This window comes from Lagopus muta, chromosome 5 (genome assembly GCF_023343835.1).
Source record: "Lagopus muta isolate bLagMut1 chromosome 5, bLagMut1 primary, whole genome shotgun sequence".
NCBI lineage: Eukaryota > Metazoa > Chordata > Aves > Galliformes > Phasianidae > Lagopus > Lagopus muta.
The window spans coordinates 16,089,926-16,111,740 of NC_064437.1; the positions used below are offsets into that span (position 1 = coordinate 16,089,926).

General features: G+C 38.3%; 1 protein-coding gene across 3 annotated transcripts in view; it reads right to left on the reverse strand.

The window, feature by feature from the left end:
- BCAR3 (BCAR3 adaptor protein, NSP family member) overlaps positions 1-21,815 on the reverse strand; it is a 71,093-nt gene that overhangs the window by 26,930 nt on the left and 22,348 nt on the right. For all 3 annotated transcript variants that reach the window (XM_048946922.1, XM_048946921.1, XM_048946923.1), the window contains exons 2-3: positions 15,358-15,685; positions 6,380-6,419 (exon numbers count right to left, since the gene is read on the reverse strand). In XM_048946922.1, the coding sequence (XP_048802879.1) occupies positions 6,380-6,419; positions 15,358-15,685 (368 nt within the window). The remainder of the gene's footprint in view (positions 1-6,379; positions 6,420-15,357; positions 15,686-21,815) is intronic.

Sequence of the window (21,815 nt, forward strand, 5' to 3'; positions counted from 1 at the left end):
CCCTCTACTCTCAATATACTTAAAAAAAGAAAAATAAGAAAAGATGAGATCACCAGATCTTAAAAGCTTAACAGGTCATGCAAGAATGGGGAGCTGGGAGAAAAGCTCTGAACAGCTACAGGCTAATCTGGGGCTCTCTCTTCTAGGAAACATGCACTAGGACAGCAGACTGAAAAATGCATCGTCTTGTGCAGCAGCAAAATCACAGCTCCTACATATTTACTGGAAATATCTGCTTAAATTGTATTCATCGCTTTGCACCCAAAAGACTATAGAATTGCTGACTTAATCACCTTCCCTCAGAGTAGCCTGTTAGCCAAACAAATCTCAACACCACTAATTATTGAAGCTTGGATGTAAAATCCATCACTAATTACAGATAACAGTTCTATCAAATGAAACAAGTTTTCATTAAGTCCAAGTAAATGGGGACAAGATTATCATAATGATTTTAAAGGAATTAACTATTTAAGAGCTGCTGAATTTCAACTACACACAAGCCAGGATGCCATAAAAGACAATGACATCCTGGCTTGTATCAGAAGTAGCGTTGCCAGCAGGAGCAGGGAGATGATTGTCCCCCTGTACTCAGCTCGGGTGAGGCCACACCTCAATTCAGCTCTATGCCCCCCACTGTAAGAAAGACACTGAGGACCCTGGAGCACATCCAGAGGAAGACATCAAGGCTGGTGAACAGTTTGGAGCCCAAGTCTTATCAGGAACAGCTGAGGGAATGGGATTGTTTAGTCTTGAGAACAGGAAGGTCAGGAAAGACCTTAATGTCTTTTATAGTCTATAAGTACCTGAAAGGAGGTTGTGGCAAGGTGGGGGTCGGCCTCTTCTGCTGCATAATTAGTGATAAGGCTAGAGGCAACGGCCTCAAGTTGTGCCAGGGGAGGTTAAGTGTGGATATTAGGAAAAACTTCTCCAAAAGGGTGGCCAGGCACTGAAACAGGCTGCACAGGAAGGTGTTGAGTCACCATCGCTGGAGAAGTTCAAGAACATTTAGATGTTGTACTGAGGAACATGGCTTACTGAGGAAATACTGTTAGTAGGAGGACAGCTGGACTAGATGATCTTGGAGGTTTTTTCCAACCTTGATGATTCTATGAACTCCTTAAGTCTTGAATTTTTTCTTGACTGCTAAATTAGAACATCTACACTAACAATATCAGTGATATTCAGAAAAAGTTGTATCATTTAAGAGAAAGAGTTGATGGGGAAAATCTTTCATCTCTATTCTATGTCTCTGAAGAGGGAGAGAAAAAAAAAAAAAAGGTTATGAAGGTTATAATGAAATTATTATGAAAATTTTATTTTTAATAGCAAAGACGATTCAAAAAAATCCACAGTAACAATGTTTTTCTCCAGCAGAGGGCGATGTATAACTATCAACTACTCATCAAGACTCAGAAGGAGGATCTTATTTAATTATGAGGTGGATAAATGTATGCATTTTACATTAGATTAGATCTAGCTGGGTCTTATCTTTATAAATTAACACAATTTATGTAGAAGAGGCATCTGCTGTGCTGTGATGTTTATGACACTAAAGATCCTACTAAGTAGAGGAACATAGAAAACTACAAATATCTCACTAAAACATCATTTAGTTCAATGCCAAGGTCAAGCCAACAATCTTCAAGTTGGATATCAATTCCATAATGACAAAAAGATAGGTAAATTGGAACTCAGATATATGGGTGTACTCTTCATTAAAATACAATGTCTGACACTTCTGCCTTCATGATGCAGAAAGGAAAAAAATGAAGGAAGAAATGATCAAAAGGAAACTCATGATCATTTGGTGCCTTAGTGTTAGACAATCCTCCAAGCAAAAACTTAATGTGTAACACAAAAACCCAACAAACCTTCTCTTCACAAGTCACAACTTGCATCTCAAGAGACAAGTCTGTACAGGAGAATGACACACGGTGGACCATAAACAGGTATACATTGTACTGGCAACTTTTCCAGTGGGATGGGGATTTCTCTAATATATTTCTATGACTAAAATAGTTTCCTTACAATGAAATCTCAGTGTCGTGAGGAAAAACTCATTCCTGAACTGCTACTACATGTTATGCTGACAAGCTTTTTTTTTTCCTAAGCCACACACACACACACAAACTAACTTCCAATTTGACAGTACTCTGCCCAAATTATCTTCCTGGAACAGCCATTAGAGTGCTGAACACCCACACGTGTGACTGGTGTCAAGAAGATGAACTTTTTCAGTGAATCACACAAGCTGTCCATAAATGATCATCACTGCTGAATCAAAGTTCCTGTATGCCAAAAATTTCGACAGGATCAACACTTCAGCATGACATCAAAATTTTATTTTCCAGTTGCATTCACAAGAGCTGTCATAAATAACAATAATATGGCAGCCTGTTCTCTAACAAAATCAAGGAAGAATAAAACCAGGGAGGAAATAAACACGGTGGGGTTGACAAAATCTAGTACGCGTCAGGAAAATGTCAATGGAGTAATATTTTTCTGCAGCTCTTAACTTCCTTTTTTCCAACTCTGTAACTTCTTTTTTCCAAGTCTGAATCTAAATATAAGCTTTTTCCCTCATGATCACACTCAGCAGGCAATCAGTCATAAATTCTGTAATTCTTCCACTAATAAATTAAAACATATCTCTAAAATCTCTGGCTATAGAACTCCTCTGATGAGTATTTTTGCCATTATTAGCATTTTTCCACAGGAAATGCTTGAAAGATTTCCAGAAAACAGAGAAATCTGTTTCTTTTCCTTTCCACCCTGATAGAGCTTTAATGATCACAACGTAGACTTCTATTGAAAGATCCCGAAGTATTTACAATGCACAGGAGTGAGACAGAAAGCTGGTTTTAGTTCACAGGAATTTGATGAAAACGACTCTCAAGTTCTCCAACACACTCTGAAGTTGCCAGCACTTGATCCTTTTCTCCCTTGCAGGAGTCTGTCCCCTAGAAGTGCAGCCTCTGGGTGTGGGAACAACCTGCTGAGACTACCAATGGTTCTATTATTTGACTCGTAAAACTTGTAAAAAATCTCACAGAACTACAACGTGCTATTGTGTTCGTAAATCTCTTTCATGACTTAGTTAGCAGCCTGTCTCAAAGCAGTCTGGCCTGTTTCTGCTGCTACCATAAAAGGATTTTTTGAAAGAGCCATTTAACTGTGACCATGGTTTCAGCAACGCTGAGAAGACAAAGGAAGGGCTGAAGTCATTCAGACACTTCAGTACTCAGACTCCATCAAATCAGTGTCTTTCCCTCAGAAGGAGCTTATGCATAATTAGCTCTCTTTGTATACTGAATGAACAAATACATCAATATTCAAGATGCATAAAACTGCCACTTGTGAGCTTTAGTTTAGATTTAAGCATTAGAAACCACAGTGCAGCACCTATAGAGAGCAGGCTATCAAAGAACATCTTCAGAAAACTAATTTTATATGTACTTTCTCTCTTGTATCTTAAAAAGAATTAAAAGAAAAAATAATGTATTTTGTATTTCCCATAGCCAGAGTATTTTTAAATACAAGCAATTATTAATATTACTTCTTATCACCAGCAAGGAAAGAATTGTATAAACAGAAAATTGATAGAAGTGGCTTCTGAGTTTACCATCAGTTCTTTGTAGCAGTGCCTGCAGGTAGTCACTACTGCATGATACACAGCACAAGATTCTCTGCACTGTGAAGCTGAGTACAATGAATCAAAAGACATTTTTTCTCATTCCTGAATGAATTATTCCCATTCTAAGGGAGATGCTGATAATCTTCCAGCAAGAGCACATTCTGAATAAGTACTGATTATCTACCTTATAGGACCCACAAAGTTAAGTAGCATTACTTAAAGAAACTGACGATCTGCAACTGCGAAGGTGTAAGATCAGCTCTGTGCTCAGCTTCCCTTTAAAAAAAAAAACAACTAAGTCTAGCCATCTAGCCCGCCTAAAATTAGTTCCGTGGATTAAGTATGCCCAAACAGCCCTACACAGTGCATCAGACATGAGGATGGCACACATTTGATCGTTTTGATAGATTGTTCAACACAGTCACTACTACTGGCACGTGATGGAGCAGCTCCCCAAGGGAAGGCGAACTGAGAGCTCCAGCGTGGGAAATGAGCTCACCAACAAAGGTGCAGCCCCACAGCACCAAGGTACAAGCAAGCTGAGGAGGGTGATGACAGTGACATGTACTGTCACAGACCAGCGAGCCTCAGGCAAGACAAGATAACAGACCAAGACAGAGGTCCCTTGAGCTTCTTGCACAGCAACTCAGAAATGGGGCTTAGGAGCAGCCGCACCTTAGTGCCCTCGGGGTCCTGAAATAGTAAACTTCATTAAGGACTGTAATTTGGTAGAGACACCAGGAGCCCGACTGCCTGAATACAAATAGATATGTGCAAATGCAAAGTTGCCACAAGCAGAGCGAGATGCTACAAAAAAAAACAAACAAACCTGTTTTAAAGCTTTATAACTTGAGTACCTTAATTTTCAGCAGTTCATACCTGACTTCATATGGCCTTCACCATTTATTCAATGTGCTGAAAATTCTATAAATCCAGGAAGCTTTTTCTTATACCTCTTGAATTTGTGTCTTAAGACTTCTTCTCCAGGATTGCTATTTTAAAACCACTGAACTGTGGACCAAGTTTAAACTAAGATATATAGACAGGAAAAACTTTGTTGAAAGGGAGTTGAAGGAAAGGATAGTCCTTGTCTTCTTCCTTGTAAGCCTCTTTTCCCCAGGCTTTTCATCCTGACATCAAAGTTTTAATAAGTAAATTTAGCACCATGGCTATTGACAAGAGTCCAAGACAAGCTTCCACTAGAACACTGAAAAGATGAGAAACCACATTTATAATATATAAAACTTGTTGCAACAAGACAAGACACATTGATGAATTGGCACATCATGCATCTGCCTTTCACTTGGCTATATTATTAAAACTGTAACAATGTACACTGTCCAGAATAGTGCAAGATGTACAGCAAATTAAATAATGCAATCAACATGTCCACCACTGTTGCCTTTGGCATCACTCTTGGCCTCTGTCAAAGAACACTACGTTATCATAGTCACAGATTAGTGCTGAGATAAGGCCAGAGACCTTGCAACACTGAACTAACTGATGTTTAGAGCAGAATTCTAACAGCAGCGCTACGTGTCCTTTGGCAGCTCCTTCCCCCTTCTTCCCTTCCCATTCTCCTGATCCCTTTTCTTACTCCAAACCATAATTCCAGCTTTGACTCCAACCCTCAGCTGAGACTCTAGCAGAGGACGCCTCTCCACATCAGCATTTCTCCTAGTTTACTACTTCTATCAACCTGGACCCTATCCTGGGAACCTCTCAACTTTCCTCAACCATGAACACACAACGAAGGCAATTTTAACATCAGAATTCAACTGACTTCATAATTTCCTCTTCAGCCTGTTACTATTGGCCCTCCTCAGTCTCTTTGCCACTAGAATTCTAACCTAAAACAGAAATTCAAGCATCTGAGAAATTTAACTGTCCACAAGAATAGCTATAGAAACGTCCTACAGTCAAGGATAACCTGTGCTTCTCAAATACTTTCCAGAACATTATAATCTCCTAAAAGACAGAGGAAAGGAGTGCAGTAATTAAAGAATGTAGTATCTGAGAGAGGTGACTTATACATCAGTTCTTTCAAGGTTCTATAAAAGAATATTCACTGAATTCAACCATGAAGAAAGGTATTAATTCAGTGGAAACTACAGACATTGAGCACAGCAAGAGGCTCTTGCTACGGAATCCATCCCTAACATTTCTTCCAATGATAGACGTTGAACGATCTTCCAATTCCGGCTTCACTTTTAAATAAGATTAATGAATGCTTCAGAGTGTTTGTGATTTACACTAACATAATACATACTTATGTATTTTTCAGCACTCTGATATGTACAAAAGTAAAACAGAATATACAATTTTGCCAAGATTTCAGTTGCTTTTCAGATCAGAAGTGAATTTTTAATTGTAGCATCAAGTAAGTATAGACCTGACTTTTTGTTGTTTTTTTTGTTTGTTTGTTTTCGTTTTTGTTTTGCAAATGTTCCTTCACTTCCCCAAAAATCAATTAAGAAGAATGTGGGTTCTTTTAAGCTGCTAAGAAAGACAAGTTCATGGGTAGTCGCCACTTAAACGAAGAGAGGCCCCAGTATCCAAATGAAACACAACACCCAGAAGTGTTTCACTGAAGCACACAGAAAATGGTCTGATATATTTACAATTAGCTTCTCTATAGCAAAAGATAGACAGGAGCACCATTTGCCTACAAAAGACTGGAAATACTTGTGAACTTCTAGTTACATACTGAATGAAATATTTGAAGGATAAGAACTGGTACCTTACCTTGACATACTCCAAAGTAGGATCTGGAATATTCTGATCTCTAGAACAGAATGGGGCAAGAGGGAGAAGAGAAACAAACAAACAAACAAAGAATGGTGAGTCCAAATATTTCTAGTATTACTGAATATTACAAGATCATGTTAAAATTCTTGTTCAAAATTGCCTTTGTAAAGGCAGATGGCCTACCCAATCATTTAAGAAATATATTAAACATCAATTCCTTCTGGAAAATCAGTAGAGGAGCTATTATTGAATTTTGGAAATAAACATCATTATACAGTTTTAAGTGAACTAAAACCAATCTTATGACAAAAATTTCAACAGAGAGCTGAAAATAGTTAAGTTACCTAAAACATTTCAAGTAAATTAAAGAGAGAGAACTTTCAAGCTTTTCAGTTTATTTCTTGCACATTTTCCCATTTAGGTTACTGGCAGTGACAGGATTGAGAGGGCATTCACTGCTAACCTACTAGAAAATAAAACACGACATTCACTTTTTACATCATCAAAGCAAAGAATTAATGGGTTTGCAAAAGTACAATATTTTACGTTTTGAAAAAAATAATGGTTCTTGTACTCTTTTGCAAACTTCACAAAATTATCATAACTTCAACATTACAATTCTTCAAAAGTCAAGTAATCAAGCCATTGCTCTGTCTTAAAAATAAAATCTGTTTTTGCATGTTGTCAATACATACACATGACAAACATTCCCAAGGGCATACAACTCTATGTAATAAGCCCTGTTATCAATTATAACTCTCACAATAAATAGGAATAAAAACTAATATTTGTTTTCAAAGGCTTCTGTATATTTGTTTGTGTTTTGGAATGAGAAGGTTACTAGAGTTTGCAACATAGGCTTGGACGATTTCTACAGACTCTGAGATGACACACAGTGCTAATTTAAACACAAACACACAAACATGCAACAGACATTATGAAAATCTTGCAGACTCATAAAGCCATCAGGAGCCTGTTATGGCAATACAATTTGCCACACTGCCAACACATGCCCAAAAGTTTAGAAAGGGAATTCTGTTCAACTGGAAGTTGCTATGATGTAACACTGGAAATATCAGCAGGTTCAGACAGGAAGAAAATGGGTTACACTGAAATCAACCAACTCAAAAGATAGTTTCAAACTTCACCTTTATTTGGAATGTAATTGCTTATCATCAGAAACTAAGTTATTGTTTAATACTCAGTTTTAGGTTTGATTCTCTCACAGCTCTTAATCTAGAAGCAAAACAGAGCCCTTCTGCTTCACAGCCCTGCCTCCAAAGAATATTGCAAAGCCTTCAGCTGTCCAGGTTGGATTGTATGTTGCTGTTTCTCACTACCTCAGTACTTACCAACAGTCAAATTCCATTCCCAGTTAAGTTTAAAAACTAAAAAAAAAAACAAACACCAATGATGCCAAATCCAGTGAAAGTAGGATTTGGTCCATTTGCAGTATTTTCCTAGCCAATATCCAAAAAAGAGACATTTGGGCAACCGTATACACACAAAATACATACAAACATATCAGAGAAAACAGGTGAAGCACAGAGGAAAAAGGAAGCTAGTGCAGAAAAAAAAAAAAAAAAAGTTTTCTTTCACAACATTTAGCAATTTAACTGGGGAAAAAAAATCCTATTCTTAATCAGTTCAGCAAAGTTCATAAGCATGGCTAAATTTTTCTCATACCCAAATGATCTGTGGGAAGTCCTGAAAATACTGAATGCTATGAAAAAAAATTAGCAATTTATTTTTCAGAAAAAGAACCTAACAGTGCTAATTTGTACTGTACTCCTAAACAATGAACCTAAGTGATAAAACTAGCTAGTTAACTGCTACTTTAGCAGTGAGAATGCTTTCTTCTGGTATTCACAAACTCTACTCCTGTACACTGGCTTTGCTATGGACTCTACTGTTCCCACTGTCAAATGCAAAGCAACAAATCTTTAGGACAGATCAAGCCAAAGGAAAATAAATGAAAGAGGTAGAAACGCTTCCAGACAAAGCAGTCTGTTTCCTGCCATATAAAGCAAAGAACCCAGGACTGAAAGAAAGCGACCTACTTTTCTTTCACTGTACTTATTCACCATCCACATGACAAAAGTGCTTTGAAAATTTTGGCCTTGGGAAAAAGACACTGTAGCAAATCTCTACAAGAGCACCGTAATATTTAATCTAATAAACTGATACACAATAAAACATAGCAAATCCTACAGTGCTCCACTACTACAGTTTGTGGAAAGGAATGCTTATGCTGTAAGCCCTCCTCATCTCAGCCACGTTTCTCCTAACAGATCTTCCCTCTTCTCTCCCTACCTTATCTTGTCTAAGTCTTCATCTTCGTGCAATTTTTTGAGATCATTTTCGAGGAGGAAGGTAACTTTCACTGATGTGCAATAACTGATAGTAAAGATTAATTATTTCACTTTCGTATCATGCAATTCCAGCATAAAGCTGCCACGCTAAGCAGTTGGCCAAAACAACTAGGAACTAAGCACAAAACTAACTCCTGAGTATCAGCTCTCAGTTAGTAGTGATGAAGCACCATTTATGTCTCATGCTCCCAGTAAAGGAAACCTATCCTGTCAAGACCCTTAAGAAAAGCTTTTTTTTTTTTTTTTTTTTGTAAGTCATCTTAATAAAAAGGGCAAATTCACAACACACTATTTGTATCGGATAGCCTTCAGGAAAAAAACAACACAACATTTTAGGATAAGTACTTGCAGGCTCTGCTACGTCTCAAAATCAATTCAATCGAAGGCTTATTTCAATAACACCAAACTTTTCCTCTTTCATCAGATTTTACTACATTTCAAGTAAATGCTAATGTTTCTCTTCATAATGAGCTTGACTTTACAGCTTTGTTCATTTGCATGCTTACCTACAATATGTACAAATTAGAGTCTGTAAGACAACCATTACTGTGTGAACTGTGGGTTCACAGGTTGGGTGCTATTACATATTGCAGCTTCCTGATAATCAGATAAGCTCAATTCTCATTCAGCCAAAAAGCCCATTAAATGCAGAAAGAAGTCTTCTGGAATATTTTCAGAGCACCTCAAAGTAAGGCGCTGGGTCACACAGAATTGGCTTCACACTCTTTTCATACTCAGATTGTCACAAAATATGATTTAAGAAAGGGATGTGAATACATACTCCCATATCTATTTTGGGTATTCACAACCATGCCACCTCATTTCAAGAGTTCTCTCCAGCATGTTTCTGTTAACCCTTCTCCACATGTACCATTGGCATGCATGCACGCAAGTGCAAGTCCTCCACATGTCTGTGTTGTAACTGCAGTAGAATAAAATACTCCTCCAGTAACGATTTACCAGTAGAAGCAAGCAGTTCATCATCACACTCTTAACCTCCACTATTCTTAGGCTGTCCCGGCCAGAATCATACATTCTTTCTTGAGCTTCCCTTGATACATCTGAAAACATCTTTCTCACCGCTGGAGCACAAACCCAACTCTGATCATTCAGCTCAGTGGATGCAGAACAGACAGAATTTGCGAGCAGCTTTTCCTTTTCTGCAGATTCTGAGGTTTGCTCAATAATTCTCTAGCACTATATCAATGAAGAATCTTTAAGTAGAACCTTTAACTATTTTTTTCTATCCATTTTAAGAAAACCTCCATCTTCCTACGATTGTATGTTACTTTCCAACCTTTTTGCTGCTGTGAAGAGCCCTACAACATACAGACCTGCACAGACTAAGCCATATTAAGCACCTGCTTTCTCTGGCCCTTGTCACCCTCATAGCCACGCTTACCAAGTAACTGTGATAACTTCAATACAATTTAAGTATGGACATAACAGTATTATCAGAGATGCCCAAATCCTCATCATCATTAAACTAGATAGTAATTCCTACATGTTGTGAAAACTGCTGACGGTCCATAAGTACATTATTTGCGCTATTAAGCGTTTTTTTAAATGTTCTTGTGGGGAAAAACAGTAGGACACATTGCTACAAGAAAGCATGTTTCTTTGTTTTACAGTGACCATTGCTAGTGACATTTTTTAAAGCAGCTCCTTTCTTCTACATTGAAAAAGCAATGCTGAGAAGAACAAATTTCTCAACAGTGCCAAGGCTGCTGCCTGACAAATCAAAGTGAAAACAGTACAGGCTCAGGGGAGTCTGATACACTGAAAAATGTACCAACCTGTTGTGTGGCTGCTTAGACAGACAGAACTGCTATAGAGACCAGATAGCACTAGAAGCCTTCTTCAATTTGTCTCCAAATTCCTTTCATCTACATAGATTTAAGAAATACCCAACTACTTAATTTTGAAGGTACATGTCTGAACACGCTAGACATATTGTATTTAAGTATATGTACTGCAGATTAATGCTATTTGCACTGTAAACTAGAGTAAAAGATGTGGTGATTTTATCCTTGAGCAGCTTCTGCATAACACAAACTCCTACTACATTCCTAACTTCATTCCTCTCTTCTGTCTACAGCTGCAGAACGCTATGAACGTGACTCACTCAAACACCAGTGGAAACAAGTGCAAACTTCTATGTCTAACTGCATAATGACCTGCAGTTCACACAAGAACAGCAAAGACTATTCAGTAATTAAACTCCAGAAAAGATAAAACATCCTCTTCTCTGAAATTAAATAAAATCTTCACTCATTCATACTTGTTCAGAATGCCTCTGCAGAGCTAATATTATAGCCATTTCCTTTCACCACTTCCATCTTCTGCAATCCCTTCACTTGCTCCATTCTACCAATTAGAGCAGAAAAATCTATCCTACTTTTATTACCTTTTCCAAGTCAACTTCTAATTCTGAGCCACAGACAGTACTGTTCTCTCTACAATTCAACCAAAAGCCCAAAGTAGGAGCTTTCATTATTCTATTTTCCATAACATTTAGAAGTCCAAGAGCCAAAGCTTGCTCTCTATAGCTGTTCTTAAGTGCCCTTTTTCCAGGACAGTCACAAAGCTGTGAAAGCAGTGGTTGTGCAGCAGAACTATGGCTTATCAAAAACAGTCATGCCTTTTATAAATTTTTCTGCATACGTGCTGTCATCTGTTCATTTATATCTTCATCTGGCAACTCTTTACAGTCAGTGCCTTGTTTGCTGTAGTTCCTCAGAATTGAGTTATTCAGAAATTTAAAATCACTTTAATTTATTTAAATAAAAAAGAGGCACACTCAATGGTATCACAGATTCTATCGATTTATCTGAATCTCATGTAAATTGAGGTACAAAAATTACTCACAAAGGATGACTGTCACCTAGCTGATGTGCTTTCAATGTGTTTGACCTGAAACAAAGCAAAGCTAACCCTTTGTTTTAGCACTAAGAAGATGGTGGGAGGAAAAGCTGTCCTACCTGACTGCCTCTTTAATTCAGTTTAACCTCATTGCATCAGGCACCACTCCATACAGGAGAGCAAACAAGACGAATGTTCAATACGTTGCCCTATGTAACATTTAACTCTGCTGCGTACATTTCACTCAATTTCATTGATTTCCTCCTTACTAACAGATCAGAAATTTATAACCCTACATAATTGCTTGGTTGCTCATCTCCCGTCTTCACATCATCCAGCTAAGTTGTACTTTGACAAGTTGGTACTAGTGAGTTGCTCAGCACAGAGCTCCAAGAATATGCAATCTCATCATCACGTAATAAACTGTGGCTGCTACAAGTACTTTCAGAAGCCAGTAGGTATCTCACAATCTATCATGAAAATACATATCAGACTGCAACACAAGAAAAATCACAATGCAAAGTATCTTTTACTAACCAACAATTTTTGCTAGAAAGTAGAAGTACAGACACACATCACAGTTTCATCCAGAGTGTGACAGACTGACAGGTTCATGGCAACAGACATAAAATTAATAAAACTTATGATACAGAAATGGTCAAAGGTAACCAGAGGTAACAATTTTTCTAATGATCTTGCAAAAAAGTTTCGTATCTGAAGAACTGTATTGCCACATTTAAATTCAACACACACTATTATCATAGAATCCTTAGAGATGGAAGGGACCTTTAAGGGTCACCTAGCCCAACTCCCCTGCAATGAATAGGGACATTCTCAGCTAGATCAGGCTGCTCAGAGCCTGGTCCAGCCTGGCCTTGAATGACTACAGTAACAGGGCTTCCACCACCTCCCTAGGCAACCTGTGCCAGTGCCTCACCACCCTCACTGTAAAATACTTTTTCCTTATATCCAATCCAATCCAAATCTACCCCCTATCCTATCACCACAAACGCTGCTAAAGAGGCTGTCTCCTTCTTTCTTGTAGCTTCTCTTTAGATACTGAACGGTCAACTCCGAGCCTTCTCCAGGCTGAACAGCCTCAGCCCTCTCTGTCCTCATAGGAGAGGTGTTCCATCCCTTGGATCCTTTTTGTGACCCCGCCCTCCCCCGGATGTGCTCCAACAGGTCTACATCTCTCTTGTGCAGAGGACTCCACATCTAGAAGCAGTACTCCAAGTGAGTCCTCACCAGTGCAGAGCAGAGGGGCTGGATCATCTCCCCCGACCTGCTGGTCACAAATCTTTTGATGTAGCCCAGGATATGGATGGCTTTCTCAGCTGTGAGGGCACGTTGCTAGCTTATGACCAGCTTCCAATCCATCAGCATTCCCAAGCTCTTTTTTTGGCAGCGCTGCACTCAATCCTTTCAGCTCCCAGTTTATATTGCTGGTGGGGGTTGCCTCGATCCGGGTGTAAGACCTTGCACTTGGCTTTGTTGAATCTCATGAGGTTCGCCTGGGCCCACTGTTCAAGCCTGCATAGATTCACCTGGATGACATCTTGTCCTTCAGTTGTGCCAACTGTATAGCACAGCTTCGTGTCATCTGCAAACTTGCTGAGGATGCACTTCACCCACTGTCATTGTCATTGATGAAGATATTAAAGAGTACTGGCTCTGATGATACTGACCCCTTGGGGACACCACTTATCACTGACCTCCATCCAGACACCAAGCCACTGACCACTACTTTCTGGGTTTGATTCTGCAGCCAGTTCTTCGTCCATCAAACAGTGTACTTACCAAATCCATCTCTCTCCAATTCAGAGAGAAGGACGTTGTGGGGTACTACATCAAAGATCTAACTGAAGTCCAGATTGACGACATCAGTGGCACCAGGCATTTCACCTGACTGCTGCCACTTTTCAAGTATCATTGAAAGTGGCTTGGTGACTACATCAGCCAATTCCATCAGGACTCTGGAATACATCTCACCAGGATCCATAGACTTGTGGATGTTTAGGTTCCTCATGTGGTCGCAAACCTGATCTTCATTCACAGTTGAGGGATGTTGTCCCTTCTTTCTAAACCAGTTGTTCAAGGGCTGTGTGATGAGCAGTTATCAGAGGAGACAAAGACAAAAACGTTGAGTATCTCACCCTTCACCTTGTCTCTCGTTACCTGTTTGCTGGTGTCACTCACTGAGGGTACACCCTCTTGTCTTTCCTTTTCTGGCTGAGGTACCTGTAGAAATCTTTCTTGTTCTTCTTGGCACCCCTTGTCAAGTTTACTTCAAGTTGAGCCTTGGCTTTCTTGACACCATCCTTACGCAGCCTAGCAGCTTCCTTGTAGTCTTCCTACAGTACATGTCCTGTTTCCACTGCCTGTGTATTTTCTTACTGTGCTTCAGTTTGACCAGTAGGTCCCAGTTCAGCCATGTCAGTCTCCAGTTTTCCTTTCCTGACTTCCTACACCCAGGGATGGAGAGCTATTGTGCCCCAAAGAAAGCTTCCCTAAACATCTGCCAGCTCAATTATTTACTAGTTTTTCCTCCATACAGAGGGAAAAAAAAAAAAAAAAAAAAGCAACACAACAACCAACCAAACAAAAAAACCTGTAAAACACTTAATTGATACAATTTTATTTTTATCTTAATTTTCAAAGTGTACCCAACCATGTGCTTTAACTGCAGACAGAACAGATCTACAAAAAAAACATACTCAAACTGAAACTGTTCAACAAATAGCATTTATATAATAAATATTACATTATTCATTTTGAGTGATTAAAAATGTTGTCAATATTATGTTTTTTAAACAAGCTATCAAGCTTAAAACAATGACATGCCTGAGTCTCACTTCCGTATAAGCACATCCATATACACATGAAACACTGTAATCCTAAAAATGGTTAGTTTTGGTCTACTGATGTCAAATAGAGCATTAGGGTTGAACAGCACATCATAAAGTTTGACTAAAACATTCACATTTCTAACTTTTGTGAACAGCATTATAGCAATGAAAGACTGCTTTACTCTTAATTATAATAAACATGATATACATCTCTATAATAGAATCAAAATACTACAAGGCTATTCTAATAAAACATAGATAAGGTAGTGTGGAATTTCCTATATTATAGTATAACTGATGCAATTAACCAACCAAACAACCTGAACATGAGCCTAAATGGCAGAATGTGTACCACAGGAAAATAAGACCCACTCTCTCAATATTCTTTTTAAAAAACAAGCGAAAGGTGCAGAGACATCACAAGAAGACTCAGAAGTGTAAACTTGACAGCAAATATGACAATGACTCAGAAATTGCTGACATAGCATTGTGTGTATTTTAGAAAAGCCTCTGGAAGATCAAACAGAAATAGCACTTGCTGTTATGTCTCAAAAGATATAAATTCTACTAATTGACATTACTGCAAAAGGAAAATTATGTGGAAATCTGTAATATTCAGTAAGTAAAAAAAAAAAAAAAAAAAAAAAAAGAAATTCTCAAAATTCCTGAAATCTATCCATCAGATTCCATCCTACCTCAAGTATTGCAAATTTTACACTTTCTTGTTTGGCTTCTCTCATCAAGAAGCAAACCAAGCACTAGAGAGGAAATCAGCTTTCATTAGCATACAAAGTTATAACAGATGCACCTGTAACTAGACATTTAGAGGCCTAGGAAAACATCTAACAATCCCTATGCAACAGGCAAATGTAAATTAAGATTTCATAAGTACCTGGTATGGAGTTTGTTGCTCTTCCCATTTTGTAGAGGGTACTCTTCTATGACATCCTGTACAAAAGGTGGCTGTTGCCTTTGTGTTCTGGTGTTTGGTAACATTCCCACATGGTTAAACATATCACAAGCCCTAACTTTAACTGTTCCTTTCTTCTTCCTGGGGAGAGTGCCATGGATAGATATGTCTTGAAAGGAGTCTGAGCGATGCTCAGTTAGTGAAGGTTTGGTGGTCAAAAGGTCCATGGACGATGCTAACGAGAACTGATGGTTCACTGAGACATTTCTGGGAAGACTTGCAAATTTCCCTGCGGCTATCATTCTTGATTCTGGAGGAGGGGAAAAAAAAAAAATCAGTATGAATCAAAGTCCCATTTTAATGGAAATTAAATATCATGATTAACAAAAGCACCTAGAACTGAACTTCACTTTGCATTAATGCATTCAGCTCCTTCAAGGCATCGCTTGTATTATAATCAAGTCACATTCTGCCCAATTGCATGTGTCAAGTACATGTGTTTATTAACTTTTACACATTCCACTTTTCTGTACCAACTACTTCTTCTTTTTAATTCTTTACATCCTCTGAGGAGTCAGACACCAACTCAAAATAATTAACAAAAAGCAAAAGTTGAGCATTTTGACAAAAAATAAGGGACATGAGAGGTTGGTTTGGAAGAGAACATTTGTAAATCCAGCGGATGGCACACTGTTAGGAAAAATCTTCCTGGACAGTTTTGCTCAAGTAATAAATCTAGCAAAGAACCCGTCACACATTTCTTACTGGCTGAAAACTAAAGGGCTCTATCCTAGAGATAAAGGCAGGAGCAGATTACTGGAATTCTCTTCTGCAGCATGCGCAGCCTGTTGGCTCAAATCGTTGCTGACAGTAGGGATTTACATAGCTGTCAGTCTCTTTTTCAATCAATTATAGCCTGCTGTACAGTACAGGTTTTTCTGTTATCATGAGCAAAAAACCTTGTGACAAACACTTCAGACACACTAACGGATCCCTCTTCATCAAAAGGAAAAAAACAAAACAAAACAAAAAAAACCACTCCACCTATCTCATGCTCACTTCACAGCGTTATATTAGAGAAGTCAAGATGCCTTGTCCTATCCAGATATATTAGCCTACAAAAGCCAGTCTATGGAACAAACAGCACAAGGTCAATCAACCCCACGCTATTTGATACAGATGGTAGCCAACCAGGTGTCTCTTATGCAAACTGGAAAAACCACACAAGCAGCACAGACTGATAATCAGAAGGCAGGAAAGATTTTCTCAAGGAGCTGACTGAGAGAATCTGTTCTGACTTGGTCTAGTTTCAGGAAAACAAAACAAAGCAAAGAGTAGTACCTCAAAGGCCTAGCAGTCTGGAAGACAGCTTCCAGCTACACAAGAATTCCTCTGGTTTTGGGAAATGCACAGGTTGCAACAGAATCAGAGCTGGATCCAATAGTCCTCCTCGCTTCTCCAGCCTGAGCACCACAGGTACCAGGAAAGTGAGGCTGCATTGATACTACTGTTACAGAGGTTGTTGCAACAGGCTTAGTTTTACAGTAACGCTAAACCTGATCTCTGATTTATTCTATTTTCTTCCAGCTGTGTTGCAGATTCACAGGTTTCCAGAATTCCATCTCAAACTCTATCGCACTTCTCCCATATTGAAGGTCCTACAATAAATACTCAGCTATGATAAATAATATTTAGACTATGGTTTTTTTTGTTTTTTTTTTTTAAATCTTTAATTTGCCAAGGCTTCCAGCACATCTGCTATATAATGTAGCAGAAAAGCCTCTGGGCATAGCAGTTCTGAGTATCTGTTTGACTTTGCTCAGGTTTCTTGTTGCAAAGAATAGAAAAAGAGCTGAGAAGTCAAAATGAAATGATTTTGTCACACAGATCCAAACAATACTCAACATTTGAAAGAAAGAAAGCCACACACTCACAAAAGTCCTTAATAAATTGTAATACAGGACCTTTGTGTGAAATACTGTTACCTCTTCATTTATCAAGTGCCTTGAGAGCACAGTTTCTGATTGTTAGTATGAATAATATCACATGATCATTTTCAAAATAAAACAAAGTGCTGCAAGGCCTTTGTAAATACAAATATTTGTATTACAAATATTCTAAGCAAAACAACTGGCCCAGAGATAAGAAGCTCTGTAATGCAAACGTTTACCACAAAACTACAGTTTCCTAGCTAGAATAAACTAACAGAGCTTCTTTCCAGTAAAATCAGCTTTATTATCACAGATGAATGACAACACTGATCTCAAGCAACAAGGGGGTAAAAAAAAAAAACAAAACAAAATTAAGCTTCTTGGAAGTCACACAGTCACTTGAAAACCTCAGCCTTTGTGTGCTTAATGTAAGGAAGCAAATATCACTTATAAAGGAACTAAAAAAAAAAAAAACAGAGGCCAACTCGCTCATATTTCCAAATGCATTCCTATTTTCCTTCTGGGGCTGAGATTCTGTACTTAATAATCATATTTTCTTATTGATTTATTTAAAAACTCACACCTTTAAAACTCTGAGTTTTGACTACATAAGTGTAGATCATCTAGTCAGAAGGAATTTGCTTAGGCCTTCCTGCAAGTTCCCACTGTGCTGAAACAAAACACGATATTTCATATAAATTGGTAGTAAAATTGAGTAGGTAAAAGTATAACCAAAGGAAGCTTCAGGTTAATAGTGCCAGGTGAGTCCACGATAGGACTTACAATGGCAATACACTCTCAACAACTTTTATGGACCCTGTTCAAGGATTCATGAAGATAATTATTCCCTCTCCTGATCCAATCCCAGGATTATTATAGCAATCCAATAGATTTCCAGTTCAATATTCACCAAATAAATGATGACTTTCCAAAGTCCACCAATTTCCTTTTAATTTCCCAGTAAACCCTTCTTAAAATAGAAAAACCAACGATACTTCCACCAGTTATGCCCAAATCATTGTACCTTTTATAAAACTCACTCCCTCAGTAACATCCTACATTTCTCATATTCAACACCTAATTCTCAAATTCACATTTTTTAATTTTTTGAGTAATTGAGTTGAAGTTCCCCACCTAAGAGATACCTAACATTTAAGAACTTATAGGACACTTCGCCGCAATTCTGTGCACACAAACTTTGATATGTCAAGCAATACTCTCCCCCAAAAAAAACAAAAACAAAAAAAAAAAAACAACCAGCCCAGATCTGCTAACTTCTACCCAAAAAATTATCTGCCTGCCTATTTGCTCTTATACTATGTATTCTTGACAAATGGCAACTGAAATTACAGCAACTAACTTGGTAACAAAAGTCTTGCCAAACTACCTATACATTTTTTCTTGTATTGAATGTAAACAACACAAGGAGGGAGCCTCTTCAGCTGAAGAGTCTGGAATGTCTCAAATACTTTAGCATATGATTCAAAGAATGTCTGTCTGTGTTTGACTAGAGATGGAACCCCTTTCAGTTTTATTTCCTAAAAGACACAGCACTTAAAACATCTGCAATCATGCATTCAACAATGGAAATGGTAGAAATAACAGCAGATGGATAGGCCAAAAGCCACTTAGATGAACAAATTCCTGTTTGTCAAAATGCAGCATTTAACAAAACAGAGCACTTCACAAGTCGTGCAAGTTCCCTCTAACTGCATACAAAGAGTTTATTTCTTGAAAATATACTTTTAAAAAGAAAACAGCAGCTAGATTTTGGTGTTTTTTTTTTTTGTTTTGTTTTGTTTTGTTTTTAAACGGAGAATGTGGATTTCTCTTTCTTCAGTCCATACTTGAGAAAAATATAAGGGAATGGAACTGGCAGAAGTCAGATTCTGAGTTCAGAAAATTGGAGGGCATAAAGTGTTTCCAGCTAACTTCTAACTTGTCTTTTGGTTATGAATAGGGAGAAAAGGGAATGTATACAAATTAAGTTATTTTTAAAATCAACACGGCCTTTACAGAACCTTATGAGATCGTGCACAGAATGACATACGTATCTGGTGGGCAAGATCAAACATGAACAAAGCTCTAACCCAGTGGAATGGGTATCTCTTCATATCACTGCTCAAAACCAAAGAAAAGACACGAACAATGAAGCAAACTTTGCTTCCGCCAGAATTATACACAAAAACCTTTCTATTCATGCCCTCTTGGCTTTGGAACGCAGATACATATGCTGCTCTGAAAGTAATTCCTTCTATTTATTTTCAAGGAAACTACAACAGATATGAAGAGCACAATCACACTATCCTATAAAGAAAATTCTCAGCTACAAAATACTATTTTCCAACACAGCCGCCACCACGAGCAATGCGTTTTTGCCACTGATGAACAAGAACCTGCACACTACACTCATAAAAATCTGCACCAGTGGAGACAGCCCGCTGTTGCTGTTGTCACTGCTGAAATGCACCACCCACTGCCTCACTGTGCTCACATCCACTGCGTGGTCTCCATCAATGTTCAGCAAGAGGCAATGAATGTCAGTGCGTGCCATTTTTTTTTTTTTTCCCCACGTGGAGTGGAAATGGTGACACACCTTTACTTCATGTGCTCTTCCATGTCAGATCCTATTCTGCCAGACCATCCCTTTGCTGCCATCTGTCCCACGGCAATAACATGTAATGGAACATTGGTGGGAAGCTTCAACCTCTACTGCCACAGCACCAACATCCGCCTCTGACACTGTGGGTGAACACAACAAAATAACAGGCACTGCACAGTAACAGCCCTCACACAAACTTTCTGGTTCAGACTTTACAAAAAAATTTTGGATGCAGTTCATAGACTGAAGTTTCACTCAGGTTTGACACAGGTGGAAAAGCAGGCAGTCTTTCCATCCCACAAGGAAACAAAACCAGTGCCAATGGCCACATCTTGTTTTCATACGTTAAAGGAGGGTAAGTGAAGGAAATCTCCAGTTTGGCGTCAGAGATTTGTGAATGGCAGAACCAACAGTCCGAGGCACACGACATGGACATGAAATATCATAAAAGGAAACTGAAAAGCAATTTCTAAGCTCTGAATCAGACTCTCAAAGGTATCTCAAAACTCTGAATCATAACTAAACCAGTTTTAGATATCAGATCAATAATATTCGGAGAGAAGTGCAAATTTTCTAATAGGGAGAACTACCAAGATTTCAGACTCTCTGAAGTCTAGACTTAGCATTATCATACCACCATCAGTCACTTCACTCACCCTTACCACTTCTATATCACTATGTACACTACGAAGCTAAGAGGGCCAGAAAATGGTTTAGTATACCCAATCAAAGGATAACTTCCGTATGTTCTCATGTCTTTAAGGGATGAAGTCAACTTTTACAAGAACCCCACTTACTTTTGACACAGCAAATTTCCTTACAACTGTCTTCCACCTCCCCTCCAACCCTACAAAGAAGTAACAGTAAATACAGAAGGATACAGAACTTCAATCTTACTGTAGAGTTACCTGGTATGTTTGCATATGCTACACAGATATTGTGCTAATTATTTGCTGAGAAGCAATACAAAGTCGTCTTCACTAGTATAGAAAGAAACAAGAAAAGACTTTTTCTTCTCCCCAGATGGCTACAACCTCTATTTTATGTGTTTTTGTTTGTTTGTTGAACAAGATAAACAGGCAGTAGCTGCAAGGGGTCACAGGACTTTGAGAAGAATATGAAGGCTCAAGAACTTCTGATAAGCAGAAATAGATTGAGAAAGCATACACAGTAGTACAAAGGCTTTAAGCTGCTATCAGAAAACATGCAAGTCTGTCAAACATCAGAAACTCCCCACAGGATTAAAGACAGGCCAGTGCTTCCAAAGGGTCCTTGGGAATTACCAAACTGTTCTTGCTCTCTCCCTGTATACACACACGACTCCCCCCATAGATCCCTGCACTGTAATCTGACAATCTAAGATACACTTTATAAGCAGCATTCTAAAGCAACTGAAAGCACGTAGGCCAGGACAAGTTATCTTTGAATTTGCTCTGTTTTGAGATGAAATAAACAGATAAAACCCATGCTTTTCTCCCTGAGTTTTCACACTTAAAATGCCCTTACGTCTATCAAAAAAACAAAAAAAAACAAAAAAAAGACCTAAAAAGCAATCAGCGAAAAGGGTTCAACAAACAAGTAGATCTCATCACTTACTATAATCTCACAAACTTCAATGCCCAACCAATACCAACAGTCTGTGCTGCTGAAGCCTTAACTTGCAGTGAATATTCTAGCTCCATTTTGCTGCAGGAAGCAGAGTTCACGACGGCTACAGTCCAATCTAAGCATTTCTCAGCTAATGCTTCAAAACAAAACTTTTATTCCTCCTCTAGAAAGTAATTTATTATTTTCCTGCTGTTGTACTCCCACGATTTTAGTAAAAGAAAACCCTACACTAACCACAAATTAAATACTTCAAAAAAAAATTTTCAGCAGCAAGTATGTGCTTCATGATTTTGCACAAC